A 26,543-nucleotide genomic window follows, 5' to 3' on the forward strand; every position below is an offset into this window, starting at 1 on the left:
AGTATTATACATAGTAATATAATTTTTACTCCCTAGCATTATTGAAACAACAAATGAAATGATTCTTAAATAAGAATAATACTGTGTTGTACAAAAATAAGGAATGACATGAACTCAAATCATACAAGCCCTTGGAAAGCCTGTGTGGGTTTAAACTTTTATAGTGTATGTTGTAATGGTAACTTTGTCAGCCTCTTAGTCTTATATCACGTACAGTCATGTAAAAAAGAAAGTGCACCCCATGAAGTGTTTTTTTTTTTTTTTAAATATGTGGGCATATCAACATTTGATATTTGTTTAATCAGTACTTTTTGATAAAAGTGATATGATTAAAAAAAAAAGAAAATATGACTTTGAAGAATTCAACACAAAATGAACTGACATTCTTTTTCCAACTGTGTAAAAGTATAGAAAGTGAACCCTTGGCTGGTATTGCCCTCATTGGCAGTGGGCATTTCCTTCAACTGTCTTAACAGTCTCTAACATCAACTTAAAGAGAGTTTTTCCCATATTATTCCATGCAGAATTCTTTAAGCTGTGTAATGTTTGAGGAGCATCTTGCATGCACAGCTTGCTTCACATCCACCCACACCATCTAAATGAGATTCAGATCATTCGGCCATTCCAAAATCCTCCATTTCTTTCTTTCAATCCATTCCTTGGTGGATTTACTGGTATGTTTGTGGCCATTGTCATGCTTCAAAATTCAGTTTTGGTTGAGCTTCAGTCTTCTGATAGGTTGTCTCACTATCCTCAAGCACCTTCTGACACAATGAAGAATTCATAGTTGATTCTGTATTGGTGAGCTACCCAGCTCAAACAATAACATTTCCACCACTTGGCTTTACAATTGGTTTTAGGTTCCTTTGGTCAAATGCTGTCTTTGGTTTCTGTCAAGCATGTCTTCTGATGTGGCCAAATAATTCTATCTTTGCCTAATCTGTCCATAGCAAATTCCTTCAGAAGTCCTGGTCTTTGCTTAGGTGTTTATGGGCAAACTTTGGTCTTGTTTTGATATTCTTTCTGGAGTGCAAAGTTTTTCTGCTGGCAAATGTAGATCTAATTTCTGTAGCTTCTTTCTAATAGTAAACTCATGCACTTTGACATCAACCATGGCAACTTTAACCTATAGGTCCCATGATGAAATTCTGGGGTTGTTAGGGACATTTTGCAGCATCTTGCATTCTGCTCTTGAGTTGAACTTGCTGGGATGGCCAGATATGGATGAATCAGCAGCTTGTTCACATCTTCTTCACTTATAGATGATTTGCTGTACAGTGGAAAGGCTGATTTCCAGTTGTTTGGAGAACTTTTAAAATACCTACGCAGACCCATAGGGCTTTGTAACCTTCTTTCTGAAGGCCCTAGAGATCTCTTTCAATCATGGTGATAACACACACTTCAGTAACAAAGAGCAAACTAAACTAAATGTCTCAGGTTTAAATTAGACAGGTTCCTCCAAGATTCTCTCTAATGATGTTCTAATCATTTACACCTAATCTGGTGTTTTGGGTTTTAATTTTAGATATCTGAGGTAGTGATAATTGTTGGGGTGTACTTTCTCAACATGTGGAATTTGCATTTATGTTTATTTAACTTTTACAATGGATTACAAAATGTAAATGTGGCATGTTGTTTGTTATATCACCTTATTCTATAGATGCTGTTTAAATGAAGATCAAATCTTGATATATCCTATAATATATGTGAAAAAAGCATAAACATTTCATGTGGTGCTTACTTTTTCACATGACTACATTTATTTATTAATTACAGAGGCAAGATTAGAATTAAACAATGCAAACTCTATAGCTCATTTTGGAGTGACTGAAGAATGAGAAGATGTCAGAATCTTATTCTTGTCATTCTAGAGTTAATTCTGCACTCCTTTGCATTTAACCATTAGGAGTTGACATTTGGAAACACAGTACTGTATTCATTTTGACATGTATGCAAATTATATCTGTATTTATCAAAATTTCTCCTATAGCATCTTTAGTTAAACTATTCTTAGAACATCCTAGAGTCATCTTTCTTTGTTGCAAACGGCACTGGTATTTGTTATGTATTTAAGGGAGGAGCCAATTAAGACATTTGTTTCTCAAACTGCAGGCTTTCATTTACTTATCCTGTTATGCAGTTGTACATTTGGGCATTTTTCATATTTTTCTGTCCTGTTTAGATACAGTTTGCTTTCTTCTGCCAAGGTAGTAACAGGCACCCTTTGTATGAAACCTTCAGTTTTTTGGCAATCTGCCACTGGAATAACCTTCTGAGAAAGAAAAAAAATACCTGATAGACTGACATATTTCTTGAGAAAGTTGTTTGGCCATTTCCGAAGCCAGAACTGAACTTTAGGAATGCCAATGCCTTGCTAAGCAAACGAACAGAATAACAGGTTTCGGAGGTGCTAATATAATTACAAAGGTTTATTAAATAACTAGTTATCATTTATAATTACTAATTAGGGATAAGGTAAGGGAGTTTACTATAAGGAAACTGAACTTTACAGTCATATGTGAATAATAAATTAAAAATCACTAATTTCAAGGATAATAGCCATTAGCAACACTAGTAATGCCTTGGCTGTAGGTCTAAATTAATTTAATGATATGTTGATAAAAAATGTAACTGTCCAAAATATGAAAAATTCGGTGATTCCAAATTTTTGACCAGTAGTATATATGTGTAAAATAATATATATTTATAACTATTTCATTCATCCTTTTATGAACTTGCTTTTTCCAGTAAATAAACAATTTTGTATTCATCATGACTTAAATGCAAATTAATTTAACATTATAATCAATGTAAGTATTTTATTTTCTTGTCTTTTCTTGTCTTTGTTTTTGTCTTTCTTACATTTAAACTGTAATATTTTATAGACTGTACCAATTTCAGTCATTGAAAAAAATATCACGAGGAAACCATCTGGTATTTCTTTTTCCAAAATGTTGAGTTCCGATTGAAGGCTCTTGTCTGGTTATGTGGACCTGGAATGTACAAATGATACATACATTAATTTTCCATTTATATTTGTTCTCTTAAACATGTGAATAATTTCAGTCTTACTACATTAGGGGATTTTATATTTCAATTCAAGAAATAATAATATAAAGTTTTAAAGATCACCCAAATGTTGATAACTTGACACCAGTGAAAATTAAGGGATTGTGCATTAAAGACTGAAGCCAGGAAGCACTTCTTTATGCAAAGACTTTTGGGAATTTGAAACAAGCTACCAAGACATGAAGCTGAAGCAGAAAACTTGACAACCTATAAGAAGTACCTAGATGAGATACTGGGATAGCTTAGCTAAACAAATTAGCTGATGGACTTACTGTTGTTCTCTTCTCATTTGTAAAAGTTCTTAACATTCTTATGTTTTTACATAGTGTCAAGCCTGGGGTTGATATGTGTGTAATCAAAAGATACAGTCTTGAGGCTAGTGTTTTTGGTCCCTTTTTTTGGTTTCAAGAGGATCCTTGAGAGTGGGAAATGAGTGAACGGGTAAAATGAATGCCAAGAGGGTGTTTCCAGGTTTAACCAGGTGAAGCCTAATTGATCTCAGAATGTCTTTACTATCAAATAGTCTTTTAAAAGCACCTAATATCCCTTTTCTCTTGAATAAGATGTTTCTTGTATTTAATTAAAAATGACAGTCTTATTGTTTGTAATATCTTTTATACTTAACCAAATTTAAAGGACTTTGCAGGCACAGTACAACAGAATTTATCAACAGAGTCCAGCTGCAGATGAGACAGTCTGAGGCTTCTGACCTAAGACATTCTGAGGTCCATAATAATGATGCCCCTGTCAGTAGCATCTTGTTGACTCCACCCACTTTCCAGGAGCCACTCCCCTGGTTTGCTGGAGGACTGACACCTTACATGCCTGTTATGTTGATGCTCTGAAACGTGTAGCCTTGGTAGTTTTGAGGCCTGTGTATACAGCATTTATTAGATTTCTAAACTATCGAAGAACATCGCAATGCTGTCAGAAGGACCTACCATCTCTAATATACGCACATACAAGTTCAACCGGACACATGTTTAACTGGGACATGGCGCAAATAAAATTTAGGACTAAATCTAAAAGTGCCAGAGGACTGGCTGAGCGCCATTAACAAGACATTTGAACATGAACCCAGCATATGCAGGCTTAAAAACAAAAACGCCTAAATAATAAAAAAGACTTTATAACCAACATACTCTGATCCCCACCTTATTGATCCACCCCTTCCGTCGGTGTCCTCACCCCCTCATTTGCTATATATATTGCCTTTGATTCCTATATGTCTAATCATTTTCCTCTGATAACACCTGGTAGGTTGTCGAAAGCTTAGGAATAAAAAACAATAGATACATGATTCATTTTCTCCCTTTGTGGATTACTAGCTACAAATATGAAAACTGTATCACAGACCATTGCTTCCATATACAGTATATATATATGGAATGATGACAAAATTAAAGGCCATCATGACTAATAGATGCCTGTCCTCTTCATGGTACATTCTGGAGCATCATTAGCCAATGACTCATTCAATGATGGCATGCTGTGAGGTGCTACTGGTATATATTTCTCTTTGCAGCAATCAGATATGGGAAGATGTATCCATTGTGGCAGTCTTTACTCTTGTCTGTTCAAAACAGGAACAATATATTACAATAAATTTTACTGGATACAGTATATTGTGTACCTAGTTTTGCATCTTTCACTTATATAATAGTTTTTAATATATTTTGCACTATGATTTTATGTTCCATGTTACTGCTTTAGCAAGGGAATCCACTTTGAAATTATTTCATTTTAGCCATACAGTAAAAACTAGTACCTTAATTATGCACATACAAGGCAGTAAAATCTTAAATTGTATTTACTACTCTGTGTGTGGCTAACTAAAAATGAGTTTGCAAGCTCCACATAATGGATTGTCACTTTTTCTTCAGTTACAGTGCATCCGTATTCACAGCACATCACTTTTTCCACATTTTGTTATGTTACAGCCTTACTCCAAAATGGATTAAATTCATTTTTTTCCTCAGAATTCTACACAACACCCCATAATGACAACGTGAAAAAAGTTTACTTGAGGTTTTTGCAAATTTATTAAAAATAAAAAAACAGAGCAATCACATGTACATAAGTATTCACAGCCTTTGCTCAATACTTTGTCAATGCACCTTTGGCAGCAACTACAGTTTCAAGTCTTTTTGAATATGATACCACAAGCTTGGCACACCTATCCTTGGCCAGTTTCGCCCATTCCTCTTTGCAGCACCTCTTAAGCTCCATCTCTCCAGAGATGTTCAATCGGATTCAAGTCTGGTCTCTGGCTGGGCCACTCAAGAACATTCACAGAGTTGTCCTGAAGCCACTCCTTTGATATCTTGACTGTGTGCTTAGGGTCATTGTCCTGCTGAAAGATGAACCGTCGCCCCAGTCTGAGGTCAAGAGCGCTCTGGAGCAGGTTTTCATCCAGGATGTCTCTGTACATTTCTGCAGTCATCTTTCCCTTTATCCTGACTAGTCTCCCAGTTCCTGCCGCTGAAAAACATCCCCACAGCATGATGCTGCCACCACCATGCTACACTGTAGGGATGGTATTGGCCTGGTGATGAGCGGTGCCTGGTTTCCTCCAAACATGATGCCTAGCATTCACACTAAAGAGTTAAATCTTTGTCTCATCAGACCAGAGAATTTTGTTTCTCATGGTCTGAGAGTCCTTCAGGTGCCTTTTGGCAAACTCCAGGTAGGCTGCCACGTGCCTTTTACTAAGGAGTGGCTTCCGTCTGGCCACTCTACCATACAGGCCTAATTGGTGGATTGCTGCAGAGATGGTTGTCCTTCTGGAAGGTTCTCCTCTCTCCACAGACGACCTCTGGGGCTCTGACAAGAGTGACCATTGGGTTCTTGGTCACCTCCCTGACTAAGGCCCTTCTCCCCCGATTGCTCAATTTAGATGGCCGGTCAACTCTAGGAAGAGTCCTGGTGGTTTTGAACTTCTTCCACTTATGGATGATGGAGGCCACTGTGCTTATTGGGATCTTCAAAGCAGCAGAAATTTTTCTGTAACCTTCCCCAGATTTGTGCCTCGAGACAATCCTGTCTCGGAGGTCTACAGACAATTCCTTTGAATTCATGCTTGGTTTGTGCTCTGACATGAACTGTCAACTGTGGGACCTTTTATAGACAGGTGTGTGCCTTTCCAAATCATGTCCAATTAACTGAATTTACCACAGGTGGACTCCAATTAAGCTGCAGAAACATCTCAAGGATGATCGGGGAAACAGGATGCACCTGAGCTCAATTTTGCACTTCATGGCAAAGGCTGTGAATACTTATGTACATGTGCTTTCTCAATTTTTTTATTTTTAATAAATTTGCAAAAACCTCAAGTAAACTTTTTTCACGTTGTCATTATGGGGTGTTGTGTGTAGAATTCTGAGGAAAAAAATGAATTTAATCCATATTGGAATAAGGCTGTAACATAACAAAATGTGGAAAAAGTGATGCGCTGTGAATATTTTCCGGATGCACTGTAGGACTGAAATTACAAGGTGGCTGCATAGGAAAACGGGAGATTACTAAATGGTGCCAATTGTGAGCTCTTAAATTCATCAATAATTGCTTATTATTGTCAAAAAACTCAGATTTACACATTACATCACTGGTAATAAATGCACTTGCAAAATTTACAGTCCAGTAGGCCACACCGAACTTCATGCTATAAAGATACCAACGACTATCTTATCAATTTAACAAGATGCTGGTCACATGATTCATAGGCATCTTGTGCTATTATGAAAAGCAAAGAATGCAACACTATAATCAACTGCAAACTAAACTTTAGACAGGAGTATAAAGTCCATCATAATAATATATCTATTTATGCAATAAAACAACCCAAAGCAGATTAGATGACCATTTATTCATAAACCAGTACCTAAATTCTACAAGGCAAAACTGTGGGTAGTTTAATTAAACAAATACTTTCAAATTCAGATACTTATTGACATATGAGAGTGTTCCATTTCTGCATAGTTGTTTTATGGTTAGTATACAGTAGTATCAGGCATAAGGTTTGAGCTAAATCTAAAAAGGTCAAATGTCCAGTATAGCACAGAGTTAGAACTATGACTAACTATGAATATGAATTTAAGCAAAATATTGTATTTATGTATGATGACAATCCATATTCCATCAATTTTATCACAAAGTGTCTGTTTGAAATCCTTTATACTATTACGAAAAATATTGTTTTTGTTACCCCATGATGGTTGACATTCTCCTTCAACATCCTTTGTTATAGACTGGGATAAATTATGTCGCTGATGGTGTAGCAGAGGATCAGTACTGGACCCCAAACAGGGAGCTCCAACACTGAATCCAGTCACTCCAATATCCACAGGTTCACCTACAAATGCAATACAAGACATATTTTAAGAGCAATTTTATTTGATGGTCAGAATTCCATTCCAATTCCTCTATAAATTACTATTTTAACTTTATATATCGGTCTTTTCATTTTGCTAATTTGCTAGATGTAGAGTATGGCCAAGGGGAATAGAAGCCTACTTGCAGTGTCTAGCATATGTCAGACATCTTCAGACTTTTCCTAATCAACTAAACAAAAATCAATCATCACTCTCTAAAATAACTTTAGAATTTATAAAATTCTCTTCAATTAGAAACAGGATGTGCACAATCATTTCCACAAATATGAAAAAGCATGTAATTACATTCATTTTTGTTGCAATATTTAGAGTTTAATTTGGTTCTCTTACTTTACTTTTTAATGACTTTTTTTCTGATGACATGCTTCTGCATTTTCCCTTTATTGTCTGTTTATTCATTAATGTACTTTGAGAAGTCATTAAAAGTGTTATTAAGGTTCAGGCGCTAGAACGGGATGTGGAAAAAGCTAATGCTTCAAACCAATTTTGTAATAGATTTTCCTGCCACTGCCACCTTCTTCCAATGATCAATCTCCCCAGTCACACCATCCTTACTACATCAACACCTCCTAATATGTCAACTAGAGTGACAAGACCTTCAGTGTGGACTATCCATAACTGAAGCCCAAGTAAGGAGACAACTGTGGAAGCTACACACAGGAAAAGCTGCAGGACCAGATGGAGTTTGATTGGTTTGTTTGATTCAACTTGCAAGGCTTAATTTACTTTAAATGCCAAAGAACATCTGTAGGTTGTAACCTATTAGTTGTTCCCTGAAGAGTGCCCATTTGTAATGTTCTGATGTTTACTTTTTTCAGTTTTTTGCTAATCTAAACTTTAAATTTAAAGCTCTGGCATTTTACTGCTTACCTTTTCACCATTTTAGGTCATTCATTGATTTTCAACTGATTACATTTAAAGTAAAACTGGAAAAACTGAGGTGTTCTAAAACGTTTGACCTTGTATAAGACTGCGATGACTGAATTAATATTAGCTGTAGATTATTATTGTAAAGAACTGACATTATCAACTTGCATATAAATTATGTCTGAACTATTTAATCTTATCCCCTGATCTATGGTGCCCAGCCTAGATCTTTCAGTCCCAGATGTACACAAACAATCTCAGCAAGTCCATGATCTTGCCCATTTTGTACCCTTCGTATTCCCAATAATTATTATTATTATTTATATAATTGTATCAAATTGCTGTGTTTTAACTAATATTAATAGGTAGATAGGGAACTTATTCAGTTCCTTTTCTGCTTTCATAGTGTAATATTAACAATAATTTTGGCCATTTTGTAATAACAGATATTTTTAAATTGTGTGGCATCCGGCTTGGGGTGGAGCCCAGCCGGGACGCCCAGGAGGACTGGAGGAGGGCTTGTACCTCCTCCAGACCGCGAGGGGGCGACCGCCCTGGTTGTATTGGGGGCCACGGGTAGAGGGCTAGGAAACCCAACCCTGTAGGGGCCCGTGGCCACTGCCAGGCGGCGCCCCAGTGCCTGAAGAAACCTGGTGTGGCGGAAGTGCTGGGGGGAAGAAGACACGGGACACCCAGAGTGCTTCCGGGTGCACAGCAGGCACTTCCGCCACACTGGGGCGTATCTGCAGAGGAATGCCGGGAAGCAGCTGGAGCCCATCCGGGGTGTGATAAAAGGGGCCGCCTCCCTGCATTCGAGAGTGGAAGTTGGGTGGAAGAGGACGGAGCTGGAGAGAGGACTGGAGGCAACCTGAAGGAAGGAGGCCTAAGGGAGATTGTGAAAGGCCCGGACTTTGGGGGATCGGTGCTAAATAAACGTGTGTTGGGTGAAATAATAATGTCTGTCTGTCTGTGTCCAGGCCATCTGCCACAATTGGCATTTATTGTACAGGGTGCGCACAAAGTCTTTTGGAGGATTTTGAAAACACGTTTCGATTGCGGGAGCTGCAATAAATCGCGCACTCTTCAGAGAACATAACCTTTTCCTTCTCAGCATTTGTTGGAAATTAGTGCAGCATCAGATCACAAGCTTCCTGACGTCTGTCCAAGTCGGCATCTGATAACTCGTTAACGTGCAATGGATGCCAACATTTCATTTGCAAGTCCTGTTTGATGTGTTTTTGCGTTGTCAATTCCACTATTCCCAACTCAGCAGCACGTTTATGAGTGGATTTCATTGGGGATCGTTGGACAGACTCTGCCACATCTGCACAGCTTTCATGCCTTGTGGATGGTCTTCCACTTCGCGGCGCATCTCGGACGCTGCCCACTGCAAAAGCCTTCTTCTCCCACTGCAACAACGTACTCTTTGTCGGCGATGCCTTCCCAAAACGCACAACAAAGTCATCCATGACATTTTTGATCGATTTCCCAGTAACAGGCTGCTCATGAACTCACACAATCGCCACCAAACGCTCCTCGATTGTGAAAACACTTGTGTCATCCATCGCTTCGTCTTGGAACGACCGCCACGTTGTTGCGATTTCTTGAGTGGCAGCACCAGACAGAATGTCGGAAACACACCTCGAAATACCAGGAAGACTTGGGCTGATGTCCACAGGAACCAAATTGTCATGGTTATTCCTGTAAATGCTCCTAAAAATAGGGGTATACGGACTTTGTGCGCACCCTGTATACTACTCTATTGGGTAAACCTTCACCACTAACACACGTCACAGGATGATATTTTCACATTACTTGAATTATAATCTGCTTTGTATAAAAGCTAATGAGCCACCACAAGCCTATTTGGGCTCGGTTTTCAACTCCTTTGTAATACGCCGTGTCACACACGTGCGATTGGGAGACATCTGAAAGGCCTTAAGAATAGATAGATACTTTATTAATCCCAAGGGGAAATTCACATACTCCTGCAGCAGCATACATAAATAATAATAATAATACATTTTATTTATACAAGGCGCCTTTCAGAGAACTCAAGGACACCGAACAAACAAACAAATAAATAAATAAATACAAAACACAATTATAAACAACTTAAAACATCAGAAAATCTAAAAATTAAAACCAAACAAAACCACTATAATTAGGAGGAAGAAGAAAAAGCCATTTTAAACAAATGTGTTTTAAGTTTACATTTGAAAGATGAATATGATTTGATATTTCGGAGATCTGCAGGTAATGAGTTCCAGTGCTTGGGAGCAGAACGGCTGAAAGCTCTGCTCCCCATGGTGGTTAGACGGGAGGGAGGAACGGTCAGATGGGTGGAGGAAGAGGATCTAAGGTTACGGGATGGAATGGCAACATGTAGAAGGTCAGACAGATATGGAGGTGCGAGGTTATGGATGGCCTTAAAAGTTAGTAGCAGAATCTTAAAATCAATACGAAACTTGATCGGGAGCCAATGAAGCTGCTGCAAGACCGGAGTAATATGGTGAAAAGATGGGATTCCAGTGATGATACGTGCTGCAGAATTCTGGACTAACTGAAGCTTGTGAAGAGATTTATTAGGGAGACCAAAGAGGAGTGAATTGCAGTAGTCCAGCCGAGAAGTGACAAGACTATGAACAAGAATGGCAGTAGTATGAGGAGTGAGGGAGGGACGAATGCGATTAATATTACGTAAGTGGAAGTAAGCAGACCGGGTGATGTTATTAATGTGACATTGGAAAGATAGAGTACTGTCGAGGATGACACCCAGACTCTTGACCTGAGATGATGGGGAAACAACAGAGTTATCAATAATAAAAGAAAGATTATTGGTTTTGGATAATGATGATTTTGAACCAATGAGGAGAACCTCAGTTTTGTCACTGTTTAATTTAAGAAAATTTGAAGAGAACCAGGATTTAATTTCAGAAATGCAATCAATAAGTGAGGGTGGTGGAAAAGAGGAGGTGGGTTTACCAGCAAGGTAGAGCTGGGTGTCATCAGCATAACAGTGAAAATTAATGTTATATTTGCGAAAAATATTGCCAAGGGAAGAAGGTAAATAATAAAAAGAAGAGGCCCCAGGACAGAGCCTTGGGGCACACCAGAAGTAACAGTGGTGGGTTGGGATGTGAAAGTTTTAAGCTGTATGAACTGAGTGCGGCCTGAAAGGTAAGATCTAAACCAATCAAGTGGAGTGTGAGTAATGCCAATCAAAGATAATCTATTAAGGAGAGTGGTATGACAAATAGTATCAAAGGCGCACTCAGATCAAGAAGGATGAGAATAGTGATTAGACCAGAATCAGCAGCCATAAGGAGGTCATTAGTAATTTTAACAAGTGCTGTTTCTGTACTATGAAGGGCGAAAACCAGACTGGAACTTCTCATATAGATTATTGTGAGACAAGTGGGTGTGAAGTTGGATAGCTGCTATTTTTCAAGAATTTTGGAGATAAAGGGCAAGTTAGAAATGGGGCGAAAATTATTGAAATTAGTAGGATCACAACCAGGTTTTTAATATTGGGGTTATAGCAGCAGTTTTGAAAGATGAGGGAATAATACCAGTAGTAAGAGAAGAGTGAATGATGGCAGAAATAAGAGGGACTAGAGAGGGGAGGCAGGCTTTAACCAAAACTGTAGGCAGGGGGTCCAGCTGACAAGTAGATGACTTGGATTTGCTGATGAGATCTGAGATTTCAGAGGAAGTGGGAAAGCTGGAAAGAAGAGAGAGAGTGAATAGGTGAGTGTAGTTTAGAAGAAATACAGAAAGGATCTGGACCAAGGTGCTGATGTATCTTTTGGATTTTCTCATTGAAAAAGACATAAGAGAATTACAGAAGGCAGTTGAGTGAAGGTGAGATGGTAAAGAGTCTGGAGGTTGTGTAACATTATTAAGTAAAGAAAACAAAGACTTGGTGTTACCTGTATTACTAGTAATTAACTGAGTGTAATAATTAGATTTGGTTTGAGCTATACAATCCTTGTAGTAGAGTAGATGATTTTTAAACATCTCTTTGTGAACAAAGAGTCTGGTTTTTTTAAACAACCTTTCAAGTTGCCTGCCTTTAGCTTTCAGAAGCCGAAGTTCAGGCGTAAACCAGGGGCAGAAAAGGAAAAGAAACAGATCTGGTTTTTAGCGGAGCCAGAGAATTAAGAATACCATTAAGACAAGTGTCATAATATGAGACCAGTTCTATGGGAGAGGATAAATTATAAAAGTCCATTTGCGAATCAATTCTAGAAGACAGCAAATTCAAGTTGATATTCTTAATGTTACGAAAGGCTATGAGACGTGGAAGCTTAGGAACAGAAAAGGTAAGTTTAGCATTGAATGAGAGGAGAAAGTGGTCAGTTATAGTGAGTTCATCTGCTGTAAGATCAAAAGGAACAACACCAGAGCAGCAAATCAGGTCCAAGATATGTCCTTTACAATGGGTAGGAACATCAGTCTGCTGCTGGTATCCAAAACTCTCCAGGCAAGATAAAAAGTCTCTAGTGAGAGGGATATTGATATTGTCCAGATGTATATTAAAATCCCCCAGCAGAATTATATTTGGAGTAATTACAGATAGATTGGTAAGGAAGGTAGCAAGATCGTTCAAAAATTTGTTGTTAGACTTAGGAGGACGATAGACAGTTGCAATGATGGTTGGAACTGGCCCAGACAGTTGACACACAGTCGATTCAATTATGAATACAGATAGAAGCTTCTCCGTCTTAAAATGCTTTCTACATTGGTTGCAGATTCTAAGTGAGTGGAGCACAATTGGGTTATTAGTGTATTGCCGATAACGTGTGTTTATTGGAGCGCAGAGCAGGGAATACAAAGAAGTACTGCAGGATTTTACTTCTATTGCGGTCCATGCCTGTGTATGTTCTTCTATTTGTGTCCAGGTTCTTATCGCCTGTATATTTGCCGCCCAGTAATAAAACTGGAAGTTAGGTAGAGCCATGCCGCCTTCTGCCTTTTGTCTTTGTAGGGTCGCTCTTTTGATGCGTGGATGTTTTGAATTCCAAATAAATGAGGTTATTGTTGAATCTAATTGCTTAAAGAATGATTTATTAATGTATATTGGGATGTTTTGAAATAAAAAAAGGAGCTTAGGAAGAATATTCATCTTAACAGTGTTAATTCTTCCAGCTAGTGTGAGATGAAGGGTTGACCATCTATGCAAGTCTTGTTTAATTTTTTCCATGCAGACGACAAATTTTGTTGATATAGAGCTTTATGTTTACTTGTGATGTTTACCCCTAGGTATTTAAACTGTTCTGCAATGATAAAAGGTAGGGTGTCTAATCTAATATTATATGCTTGAGAATTCACTGGAAAGAGTACACTTTTATTCAGATTAATTCTGAGACCAGAGAGCTTTTGAAATTCTGTGAGTGCTGCTAAGACTGCAGGCACAGAATTTTCTGGGTCCGAAATATACAGTACCATATCATCTGCATATAATGAGATTTTCTGTTCCAGTCCTTCTCTGCTAATCCCCTTTATCTGATCAGTATTTCGACAATGTATTGCCAGTGGTTCAATGGCAATCGCAAACAGCAGCGGTGACAAAGGGCATCCTTGTCTTGTGCCACGTTCTAATTTAAAGTAGTCTGAGCAAATGTTATTGATGCAAACTGAAGCTTCTGGGTTAGTATACAGTAATTTAATCCATGCACAAATGTTCGGGCCAAACCCAAACTTCTCCAATATAGTAAAAAGGTATTTCCATTCAATCATGTCGAATGCTTTTTCTGCATCCAATGATAATAATATTTCTGGGGTGTTTGATTTAGTTGGTGAGTATATTACATTAAACAGGCGTCGAAGATTTGAAGATAAGTGTCGGACCCTAATAAATCCAGTTTGGTCTTGTGATATTACCGAGGGGAGCACTTTCTCCATCCTTCTAGCTATGATTTTAGAGAGTATTTTAACGTCGTTATTCAGAAGTGAAATTGGTCTGTATGATGCACATTGTAATAAGTCCTTATTTTGTTTTGGAAAGACAGTGATTAATGCTTGGAGAAAGGTTTGTGGAAGAAATTGGTTATCTCTAGCTTCTGTAAATGTTGCTAATAGGAGGGGAGCTAGCTGAGCGGAGACTTTCTTGTAAAACTGCAGGGTAGCCGTCAGGGCCTGCTGCTTTTCCACCTTGGAGTGACTTTATAGCATCCAGTAATTCTGATAATGCCAGAGGTTTATCAAGTTCCTCCACACTAAAAGCGTCAATTTGTGGTATCTGTAATGTATCCAGAAATGCATTAGATTGTATATTGTCTTCTTTAAACTCAGTAGTATATAGGGATTTATAGTAGTCTCTGAAAGCGTACATTATATTTTTGTGTTCGATGATTTTATCTCCGTTCGTGTTAGTGATTACCGAGATTGCGTTGTGTACATCAAAGGGAGGGTGGGGGGTTAAGGGGGGAAGAGAAAGAGAGCAGGCTTGATCTACACCTAATCTATCATCTCAATCTTTATAATTATAACTATCAACGTAATAATAAGCTGCATGGCAACAACTCTTGGGGAAATAGGAAATTAAGACCTAAACTATTTCACTTCCAGTTAAGACTATAAAATGACATCAAAAACTCAGAATCAGTGTCTCCATGATGGGACAGTTAACTTCGTAAGCTGGAATGTTAAAGGTCTGAATCACGAATTAAAGAGAAAGACAGTACTTTCTCACCTAACAGGTCTAAATGCTAAAATAGTATTTTTACAGGAAACCCACTTACTAAGCAAGGATCAGTTCCGGCTACAAAAGACTGGACTGGCCAAATGTTCCATTCTAGTTTTACAAAGAAAACTAGAGGGGTGGGAATTCTCATACATAGAACAGTACCATTTGTATAATCAGATGTAGTATTGGATCCTTAAGGGAGATATGTAATGGTCATGGGAGACTTATCTAACTGTAAAATGATTTTGATAAATGTTTATGCACCTAATGTTGATGATAAGGAATTTATACAAAATTTATTTGCATCCATTCCCAATCTGAACACTCATAAAGTTATAATGACTGGGGACTTTAATTGTGTTTTAAATCCACTTTTAGATAAGACTTCCTCCACAGGGGGAACGGCAACTAACACCGCAAAGATAATTACAAAGTTTATAACTGATCACAACTTATCAGATCCCTGGAGGTTTTTAAACCCAAATTCAAGAACATATTCTTTCTACTCACCAGTACATCATTGCTACTCAAGGATTGATTACTTCTTTATAGATAATAACTTCTTGCCTAAGATTAAATCTTGTAAATACAATGCTATTGTTATTTCGGACCATGCTCCTATGATCTTGGAGCTGAAATTACTAAGCCCCATACACTCACCCCAGATGGCGCCTCAACCCGCTTCTATTAGCTGACGAGAATTGTACTGAATTTATATCCAAACAAATCAAGTTCTTTCTAGAGACAAATACATCCCCTGAGATCTCTGCAGGAATACTCTGGGAAACTCTTAAGGCCTTCTTAAGAGGACAGATTATCTCATATCTTTCCCACAGAAATAAATCCGAGCGAAGAAAGTAGCAGAGATAAAAAGCGAAATTACTAAAATAGATGAAGAACATGCCAGACTACCAAGCGAGACTCTACATAAGAGGAGGCAGGCTCTACATTCAGAATTAAACCTCTTGACAACTAAAGAAACTGAACATCTAATTTACAAATCCAGACATCATTATTATGAACATGGAGAGAAAGCTAATAAGCTTTTAGCGCAACAAATTCACAATTCCAAATAGTTTTAAAAAGCATTTTACAACTTGTTTGAATCCTTCTTTTAGAATCACAGCAAGATTTGCCACAGTTGGTTTTGCAGACTGCAAATAATAAGCAGATAATTAATACCCCCTGCATGCACTTGAGACTCAAAATTTTATTGACTTATTTAAAAATGTAATATAAGATGAACATTATTACGACACTGTATTTGCAAGTACTATTATTGCATCTGTGGGAAAATTGTTTATAAGGTGTGTATAGTTGGTTTTTAGTTAAAAATCTTTAATGTAACAACACTTTATAATACATTTGCCAGCTGTCTGGAGAATATAGTGTTCTTTGATTAGTAACCTCTTGTGCTAGTTTAATTTCTGTCATTTCAAAACTCTTTTACACAACTCTTGACAAACACATATTCATCTTTGTGCCTTTAAATCTCTGGAACCTTCTTCCCTGGTTTATTTTTATAAGGAAAAGGACACATCTGTGGGACATGGTAAAAAAACAGCGTGCCAGAGAAAAAAACAAGACAGACATAGGATCTCTAAACTGAACAATGTTATGATTAACCCATACTAAGAGGAAATGTCTGAGAGCCGTAACTGACTAAAACTGGGGTTTGGAAGCAATAAAAAGACAAATCAAGACAAATTTTAAATTCCCATTTCAGGTTTCAAAGCAAGAACACTGAAGCAGTAAAACAGCAGCATTAATCCCAGTATCAAAAATAATGCCCTTGTGTCATTTCATAAAAGCAGGATTTAGTGTATGTAAATGATGTAAAATCTTACCTGTAAACGATCCTTTCCCAAATCGAGTGTGGCTCGCAAAATCCATTGGTGTTAAAGATCTTTTAAATAAAGTGTCCGACTAAAAAGGATAAATAAAAAGGAAGATATTAATGTTACTGAAATTGTAGTTTAGTCTGTCAGTCATTTTCCAACCTGCTACATCCTAACACAGGGTCACGGGGGTCTTCTGGAGCCAATCCCAACCAACACAGGGCACAAGGCAGGAACAAATCCCCAGGCAGGGTGCCAACCCACCACAGGGCACACACACCTACACACTAGGGTCAATTTAGGATGGCCAATGCACCTAACCTGCATGTCTTTGGACTGTAGGAGGAAACCGGAGCACCCAGAGGAAACCCACGCTGACACAGGGAGAACATGCAAACATCGCTTCCCAGGTCTCCTTACTGCGAGGCAGCAGCACTACCACTGCACTGCCGTGCCACCCGATTGTAGTTTAATTAACATAAAATGTCAATATTAAATGCTTTCATTTCAGTCTTTTCTGAAAACACTGTTTTTCAATGCACGGTCACGACAGGTAATACATATATTGTCATATATTGTCATCCATCACAGTCACTCAAACGCATACTTATTCTCACTGGGACAACTTAGAATCCACAACAAATCTAACAGGTGCATGTGAAGTGTGAAGTGGGATTAAGCCGATGATTCATACACATGAAAAACATAAAAAAGACTCCACACAAAAGGTTAATCAAACCCATGACACTGGAACTGTGAAGAAGCACTATTTATCACTGTGCCACACACTAACCTCAAATTAAGTTAAACTGAGCTAATTCCATAAAGTAAAAAATCACTCCATTATTTTGTTTCCATAACCCTTCCTTAAATGATGTAAACCCTAGAAGCTAGCAGTGACTTTGATATTTCATAACATTACTATGACACTATATTAGAAGGCTATACTGGTTCTAAATAATGTTAGACATAAAGTTTTTTTGTGTGCCTAGCAAGTATGTCAGTTAATATTTTCAACCCAGTAATGCATTACTTTATTTCCAATGTCTGGTTTTCAAACGAAAGTAATCATATTTGATGTTATTAATGTGTCATTTTCTGAAAGAAGTTAAAAAAAAAAAGAACAAGCAAGTTTACCAAATGAAGATAGAGGTGAATTTAAACAAGAAACTTATCCTCTACCAGGACACGTCTGATAAAACCTTTTTGAGTCAGTAATCATGCAGGAAAACCTTGTCCATCTGCATCATTTATTTACCTTTGCAGCACCACGCTGAAGAGGCAGCATTATATTTATAGTCAAATGAATTTGCATAAGAGTGCTGAATTGATGTTTACACATCATACTCTGATTGGTGAAAAGAAATGAGGTGTTTTAGCATAGAGCACAACCATCCTAAAATAACAGTCTTTCTCCACTGTATCCTTGTTCTTCAATATCTGTTTATTTTAACACTTATTCTGTTAGGAAAACTGTATATGTGCCAACTAACAAGTCTTACTAAGTGCATGAAAGAAATTTACATCAGCAGATTTCTTGAACCATCCCCCTGGAACATTCTTCTTGTTTACTTGACCATTTCAGCAGGCTTTTCATGACATTAAAAAAACAAATGTTTATATATTTCAATGTGCATTACAAACAAAAATACTTAACTACTGTTACCTCTCAATTGTATACTAATTGCGTTTTCCATCTGGTAATTTTTGTAGACTGACAGAAAGGTCTTAATATGACTTAATATATAAATGGTTTAGTGTTTACTGGCTTTGATTAGATTAGATTAGATATTTTTAAGTAACCCCACAGGGAAATTTAAATGCACACAGCAGCTTTAAAATAAAAAGCAAGAATACTGTACAGACTCACTGGATAGATAATACAGCCAATCAATCAATCAATCAATCAATCAGTCAATACATAAATAAAGAGTAAAGAAATTCAAACAAATAAAAATAAACTTAACAAGTTAGTTGAGAGTTCATTATTACACTTTACTTCATGTTTTACATAAGTCAATTAAATGAAGAATTTCATTCCTATCAATCTTTGCAGAAAGGTTAGACTCTAACACTGCAAAAAATACTGATGTATTTCTCATTATAAAAGCGACTCTAAAAGATATTCTTTTTATGTTTCTCAATAGCTTTTTACAATATCTTTTTATAAGCATGTACGTTTCATGCTTACCCTAAATGTATGAGTTGTTTTAGGCCTTGACAATGGATCCAGCACAATAGCTCGTTCCCTAAGAGGTCGATGGCTGGTGCTTTCAGGAACAGCACTTAATACTCTGTTGTGTAACGTTTTTCCTTTGCACTAGAAAAGAATAAGAAACATTTATCTTATAAGTGTCTGCTAAGATCAACCTTCAGAGCTGAAACACTAGTCAGAATATTCTCAGTGTCAGAAGTTACTTAAGGAATATAATTTGTGCCAAGTGAAATAAATAAAGAGCCCATTATAAAAAAAATCACATAAAAAGTGCAGCAAAATACAGGGTGACACAGAAAAACGGGAACTTTTAAAAAACCCAATAAAAATAGAAGAAATCCAACAAAAAAAAATTTATTGACAGCAATTGAACCACTACAACTTGCCTTTTAAGAGACAGTAATCCAAATTATCAATGTCTGAAAATTACGTCCTGTAGATGGCGTCCTCTTGTACGTATGCATTCTTCCAATCTGCTGTTGAGGTTCCCCATTGATTGCTGCAAAATCTCAGCTGGGATACCACGAATTTCGTCTTGAATTCTTTGTTTCAGTTCATTCAGTGTCCTTGGCCGAGTCATGTAAACCCGACTCTTAAGGTAGCCCCACAAGAAAAAATCACAAACGGACAAATCCGGTGATCTTGAGGGCCAGGGAATGTCACTGAATCTTGACATGACACGGTTACCGAACAATTCTCGCACAGCTGCAATTGATTACTAAATCACTAAATGGCGAGACTGTTTACAGCTCAAGGTCCCTGTTCCGCAGTGCTGCCAACTGTACATGGCTGCCACTACGCATTTCAAAAGTTCCCGTTTTTTCTGTGTCACCCTGTATAAAAAATAAGACATTCAATTATGAAAAAAACATAATTACATAGACTCTCCTAAATTTAATGAATTGCAATTTTATAATTTTGTTTTGCCTCAATATTGTAGTTATATTAAATGTAGTTATTATAGGCTATATGTCAAAATTGACTAATTTTGAAGATTGTTTGTTATTATTTAACAAATTAACTTTTCTCGAAAGGATCTTTTAATGTTCTTCTATTTATTCTGGAAATACTCTTTTCTTGATGATTTGAAATTTGGCACAAATCTTATTCCATAGTTGCCTACATGTCAAAAACCCTAATATAATAATCATCTGACCAGAAAGATACATTTAAGTTGACAGCATGTGCTTTAAAGTTTTTATAGTCACTGTGTGGCTGATTATTCAAAATTTATGCCACACTGTTTAAATTTTACATGTAGTCCATCCTGACTGAGGTCAAATATACTAGAATTATTTTGAAAAGCTAAAATAAAATATGCTTAATGTACACAAAGCAAAAACGATAATGCATGCAACTTTTAATGAGAATTAAAACCAGATAACTTAACAATTAACCAGTATACACTACTGCTGTATATGGTTACAACTTTACTGATCATAAAGTGCTTACGGAGAATCTGTTTATAAAGTGTATTTTCATTAGAAACAAAATCAACATTACTTTGAATATCAAGCAATATTAATTGTTTTCTTCATCCACCTAAATACAATATTGAAAGTGATTTCATGGTGTATTTTATTTCGAAGGGTATAGTAAATAGATAACAATGTTTTTAATAAATGAGATATGTTTCAATTTTATAATGAAAATCTCTTACTTGTAAGTGACGTGATCCTGGTATTAAAATTCTCTGTTCCAATGTTTCTGAATGGATTGTTGGTAGCTGCTTTTTCTGCATGCTTTGCATTGCGGATGATGATGATGATGATAAGCAATCAGTACCAGTGTTTCTAAAATATAGTTTAGTAAATAAACAACAAATAAATCAAAGTTCATGGCTGTGGCAAAACATCTGTTTATCAGTCTATCCATGCATTCACTCACTCATTTTGTAAACCTGTTTTTTATTTACTTAGTTGTGTGGTGAATTGGCAGCATTGGATTACTAATTAGTAGAAAACTGTATATTGTGTAAAAATAAAAAGTACAGAAAATATATCTATTCCACTCAAAAATATTTTTAAAACATGAAAAGGATAGCAGCCTACTGATATTTTGTTTAAACCTGTGCTTTATTGACAGTATATCCTTGTGCAATGTAAGTTTTGATAGAATGGAAACATGTTTAAAAAATATAGGAAAACTAATATAGTTTCTTAGATATTGATAACACAATTTATGCATTACCTTCTTATAGAATTGACCATTGCAATGTGTTATTCACATGCTGCTCAAGTGGCTGTATTTGTAGCTTCTAGTTAATTCAAACGTTTGCTGCCAAGAATCACTAATTTAATTACTTGTAAGAATTATCACTTCATAACTCCTGATCTTAACGTTTTACACAGCACTTCGGTTAAGACTAAGGCAAACCTATTCCTTATTCTTACACATAAAATTGGAATGTGGAATAATCTGCATGCTTGCGTATGTGACGGCAACACAGATTCAAAATTTTAATTCAGGCTGAAAAATAGTTTAACATACCTTATTTGAAATTCTATTTGTCAGTCAATTGCACAAACATTCAAGTGTGGAAATCACAATGAACCACTACTGAACCCTCTCTATTTTTCTTCTTGGTATCCTGCTATGGTACTTGGTGTTAATATTCTGAGGACTACCAATTTACTGTTACTGCATTAATGTTGTAGATTTGTGCAAGTTCCCTGAGCCTGAAAAGTGTGCTCTGAAAAGTGCTATACAAAAATGAATTGAATATTTCCATTGTAAATCTTAATGCGCTAAACTGCCTTGTTATACATGTATACATATGGAAATTCAATATTAAATGTTAATATCAAAGAAAAAAAATGAAATAGTTAAAATATTTTTTGTCTTTTGACAATTTTTATTCATTTTGAGTACTGCTATTTTGTTAGCATTGCTACAATGTTGCTAGGTTTAGATGACAAAAGTGTTCCAAGTTATCCAAGATTGCGGAGAATAACAAAATCTTTGAGTGCTTTTGGAATCTATTCAGGCTCTTTGGTTACAGACTCTAGTGCTTTAGTTTAGTGAGTATGTCTTTGTTTAGTGACTTGGCTTTGGTAAACGATCTGTCTGACATTTGGTTACGAACCTTGTTTGTTTATGACTATGTCTCTTCTCCTGGTCCATTTACTATCTATATTCCATTTCGAATTTGGCAGAATTGAGTATTTGACATTTTACAGTTAGTACAATATGAAGGTGTTGGTGTTCTGTTAGATTATATATCATAACTCAGTCTAAACCAATTTCTACTTTGACCTTTTTTTCTACCAGCTTTGTCAGATCTAACAGGTTATCTCAACATCAGGCTTTTTACAAGCTCTCTGGTGAGCTCTTAATTTGCAGAAGGAGAAAAGGAGCTTAACATTTCAGAATAAAAAACAAACAAACAAACACAAACAAAGACAAATCAGTGGTCTCTGTGGTGTTCAACCAATTAATGTATATTTACTGCCCCAGAAGGAGCTTTACATGAAGTACTGGAAAAGAAAAGGTGCTAGTCAAGTAAGAGGCCAGCATTGAAGCTTTTTCCATATGGGTGATCCAAAGTGAGCTGATTGCTCCATTATTGCATATTTATTATAAATTGTAGACTGGAAAAGAGTCAGGTACTTTTATCTTTAAATTCAGAAAATGGTCAGTCTTGCGAATATGAACTACATATTTGGGGAAAGTTGAAAATTTCCAGCAAATTGCACAAGGCTAGAACCCACCTTGCATGTGATGTCAGGCCATCATGGAACACTCTGATTCACACACCAACGCATTTTGACAATGTAAAGTTACTTTGGGGTTATCAGATAGTCTTCTAAGTGCAAGAGCTGTGAGACAGTAAGACTTTACACTCAATTGCTCAACTTGTATTTTAGAGATCTTAATGTTTTTAATTGTGTCCCGATGTTAAACTTTAGTTTGACATGTTTAAAGCCCAAATCAGTATACACTGATACTCTGTTCTATCTGGTGTTTAAAGTACTACCAGTAGTCCACAGCACAATGGGTATATAGGGAAACAAATGACACCCATCTTGTAAATCAATTCATCCCTCAATTTCTGATATATTTCTGACATTACAAATTAAACTAAAATTTCTCTAACTCCAAACATAACTTTTTACCACATTACAGGAAAGTGTCATGTGAATATTCACTATATTAGAAACTAATTATACTTTGTGAACTTAATTGTTCAATAAATCCTTTGTAGAATGAACTACTTACATTTTAATTCCTCTCAGAACTTCATCACTGACTGTCTTTAATCGCAAGGCATCAGAGTTGAGTGCTGGAAGTTTCCGCTGAGAAGGAGGTTTGCGGAAAATTGTGTTTGGCATCTTTGATGAGGAAAGAATACTGTTGTTGAGTTGACTTATTCGATTGCAAGAAGAGTTGAAATTACTGGTTGCCTTGTCTTCTATTTCAGATCTATAAAAATGAAATATGATTGTTATAACACATGCCATAGGAAAATATAAATACACTGCCCAGCCTAATTATCAATAATGTTCATAGAAAAAATTGCAAAAGTAAATTTACAGATTTACTAAAGTGTAAAGGAGTTCAGGAGATAGCTAATTTATAAATTAGTAAATATACTGCATCATTTAACAAATTAAATGAAAGCTGTGTTCATGATATTTTGCAGTGTAGTATAATTACAAAAAGAAAGTGCAAACCTGAAGAAACCAACGAAGTATGCTTAATATAACAATTTGTTGATATAGCAAGAATTAATTTTGAGTGTATGAATAAAATAGGGTTTCCACAAAATTGAGCTTCAATTAAGCGTACCAACTTTTAAAAAGGATTGCCTTTTACTAAATAACTGATACAGATGAATTTTGGGCTTCTCAAATGAATCAATGCATAGTGCCTACTCTTGACCTTTGCCTAAGAGGCTCCCAGTTATTTGTCCATAGGAAACTATAGTTCTATACTACTTAATTCATGTGCTCTAAACACTAGCTTCTCTGCACCAGTAGAATAAATTTGTATTTCCTTTTTTGTTGCCTGATTCACTGCATATGGGTATGGAAAGTGCTTACCACATTACAGTTTGCACAGAGCAAACGTGCAAATGCTACATTAAAAGCTGTCAGTTATCAAATGCGTGGTGATATATGACAGAGACAATATTTAAGCATGTAGCTGATAAGGTGGAGGGGCCCCATCCTAGTCACACAGTGATGGTTGCTTTTAGATAATATATACCTACTTCAGTTTATCTATTTATCAAATATGGGTCCCGCATCAGTCATGGCTAAGTGTCTGATAAAGCAAAGGTGTGCAAAGTTCTCGAGCAAAATGCTATATTTTAAAGGGTAAGATATAAAGATTGTAAGGCCATCTAGTCTAAACAGACTTTCAGGGTAAGGCTTTCTCTGTCAATGTGAATTTTCCTTTCTCTTTTTCACATGTTTCAAATGGCTAAACTTAGTTTTATAGTACAAGATTACCAGGGAGATGAACCTTATTCCAGTCATAGCAGTTGCAAGTCTGGAACTAAGCTTAGATGGACTGCAAGTCAGTTATAGGGCTGACTTTTATACAGTGACATGCCAATTAAAGACAGTGTATTACATGATAAAGGTGATGGTAACAAAGAGCAGCATACCTGAAGGATTTATTATCTTCTTATATACGGTAATACACTACTGTGGCTGTCCATTTGTCTGTCCAGGATTTTAAGTCACCTGTAGTTCGCAAACCATTTGACCTATTGACCTGAAATTTGGTACACATATACTACATGACCTCTTCTGTCTTTGGGGTGATGATTTTTATTACTCTTTTTATTTTTTTTTTATTTTATTGTAGAATCAACTCTTGGCAGTGGGCAGCAGGGCGGCTGTGCGGCGCATGAGTATGGGAGCCATTCTCATCCCGACCACCTTCGCCGTCACTTCCTCTGCCTCTTAACATCTTAAATCATTCTTAAGGCAGACTGAACACTTAAGTGAAAAATTAAGAAACACGTACTAAGTAATTGCCACACAAATACTGATTTAATCAGTTTTAATGCGAAAAGATGCCGACAGATGAAAAGAAGAAGCGGGACACTAAAGTGGAGAAAAGAAGAGCTGTTCACGAAGCAGTAAGCGCATCAAACTCTGAGCAAACAAATGCTAAACGTACAGAGAAAGAGTATGAAAACTATAAGTCAAGCATATTCACTGCATGTTATCGTGCAATCCGCCGTTACTGGTTTTATGATAATACTGTATTTCTAAAATGATGGTAATAATCCAGGTCTGAGTAACTAAGAATGTATAAAGATACTATAAAGATGTGTGTTGCCTTCTGCAGCATCTCTGCAATTTTGCTGTTCATCCTTTTACATTTTAGTCAGAAAACATTTCCAAATTACAAATGCATAATTATTAATCACTTGGATCATATTGTGAAAAATAAAAAATAAAAAGCAAAAGTCTTTGTATGGTATGTTCTTTGTAATTGTATATTTCCACTTATGAAGATAAATACAGTAGCATAGCATGATGTCTCCTGAAACCAGTTTTGTGAGAGTAGTTTATGACTTTCAGAACCGAACTACAACTCAACAATAACTTGTCCCAGTTTGGTGTGAAATTTTACTGATTAACCATCAACCACAAATAAGCTTAGATTTCAATTTCATTTGAAGAAGAAGGTTCAGGAGAGGAGTGAGAGACCAATACATCAATGCCATAATAAGAAAGCCATCCTCAAATAGGAAACTAAATACAATTATTTCCTTTATACAATGACATAAGGAAAAACATTCAATAGGTGAAAAAGATTAGAGATCCAAATTTTTTCTTGGGGTTGAGAAAGACCAGTTCTTCCCAAGAAATATAACATATTTTTCAGAAGAGCTGAACAGATTCCTGTTAATTGAACTATTTTTTTCAGAAATTGCAAAATGGAATTATTCTGAATGGGGAAGACAATTGGCAAGCTAGCAATATAACATAAAAACAAATTAGAATAGTGATTAAGGACGAATGTTGCATCAGGTTAATTTCAAAAAGTGCAGTTAGTTAATATGGATGTCCAGTACCATTTAATTTGATGGACAAGGAAGGCACTTGTCAAAAAAGTGTCGGACTAAGTATAATATTTCTGGTGTACCTAAAGGCTCCATATTTGATAACCTTTCACATCCTACAAATTACAGAAGTATCAACATTTAGTGTCTTTTTCTCTCTTTAACTCTTTTTATATACACATCTTTAGACAACTAAAAGATGTGACCTAATATGCAAAATCCATGAAACTGTACAACAGTGTAGATTGTAAGTCAGTATGTCTTCATATGAGCCTTTATATATCAATGTTGCCCTGCATCTTTAAAAATATAAGCAAAACTATTTCCATGAAAAGTTACTTACTGAGTCTTTTCCAGTAACCCAGAATATCTGTGCTGCAGTGGTTTGGCTTGAATTGTCATAACTCCATTTAAATTACTGTTGAAAGCACTTTGTATTCTAGAGGCC

The 26,543-nt window shown here is 36.3% G+C and overlaps 1 protein-coding gene across 2 annotated transcripts in view; it reads right to left on the minus strand.

Annotated features, from left to right (window-relative positions):
• Positions 1 to 219: 219 nt before the first annotated feature.
• The window catches only part of fam149a (family with sequence similarity 149 member A), a 107,268-nt gene continuing 80,944 nt past the window's right edge, over positions 220 to 26,543 (minus strand). For both annotated transcript variants that reach the window (XM_039750966.1, XM_039750967.1), the window contains exons 9-15: positions 26,439 to 26,542; positions 23,290 to 23,493; positions 20,732 to 20,864; positions 19,048 to 19,176; positions 16,866 to 16,944; positions 7,274 to 7,420; positions 220 to 2,993 (exon numbers count right to left, since the gene is read on the minus strand). In XM_039750966.1, the coding sequence (XP_039606900.1) occupies positions 2,917 to 2,993; positions 7,274 to 7,420; positions 16,866 to 16,944; positions 19,048 to 19,176; positions 20,732 to 20,864; positions 23,290 to 23,493; positions 26,439 to 26,542 (873 nt within the window). In that variant the 3' untranslated portion in view covers positions 220 to 2,916. The remainder of the gene's footprint in view (positions 2,994 to 7,273; positions 7,421 to 16,865; positions 16,945 to 19,047; positions 19,177 to 20,731; positions 20,865 to 23,289; positions 23,494 to 26,438; position 26,543) is intronic.

This window comes from Polypterus senegalus, chromosome 4 (genome assembly GCF_016835505.1).
Source record: "Polypterus senegalus isolate Bchr_013 chromosome 4, ASM1683550v1, whole genome shotgun sequence".
Lineage (NCBI taxonomy): Eukaryota > Metazoa > Chordata > Cladistia > Polypteriformes > Polypteridae > Polypterus > Polypterus senegalus.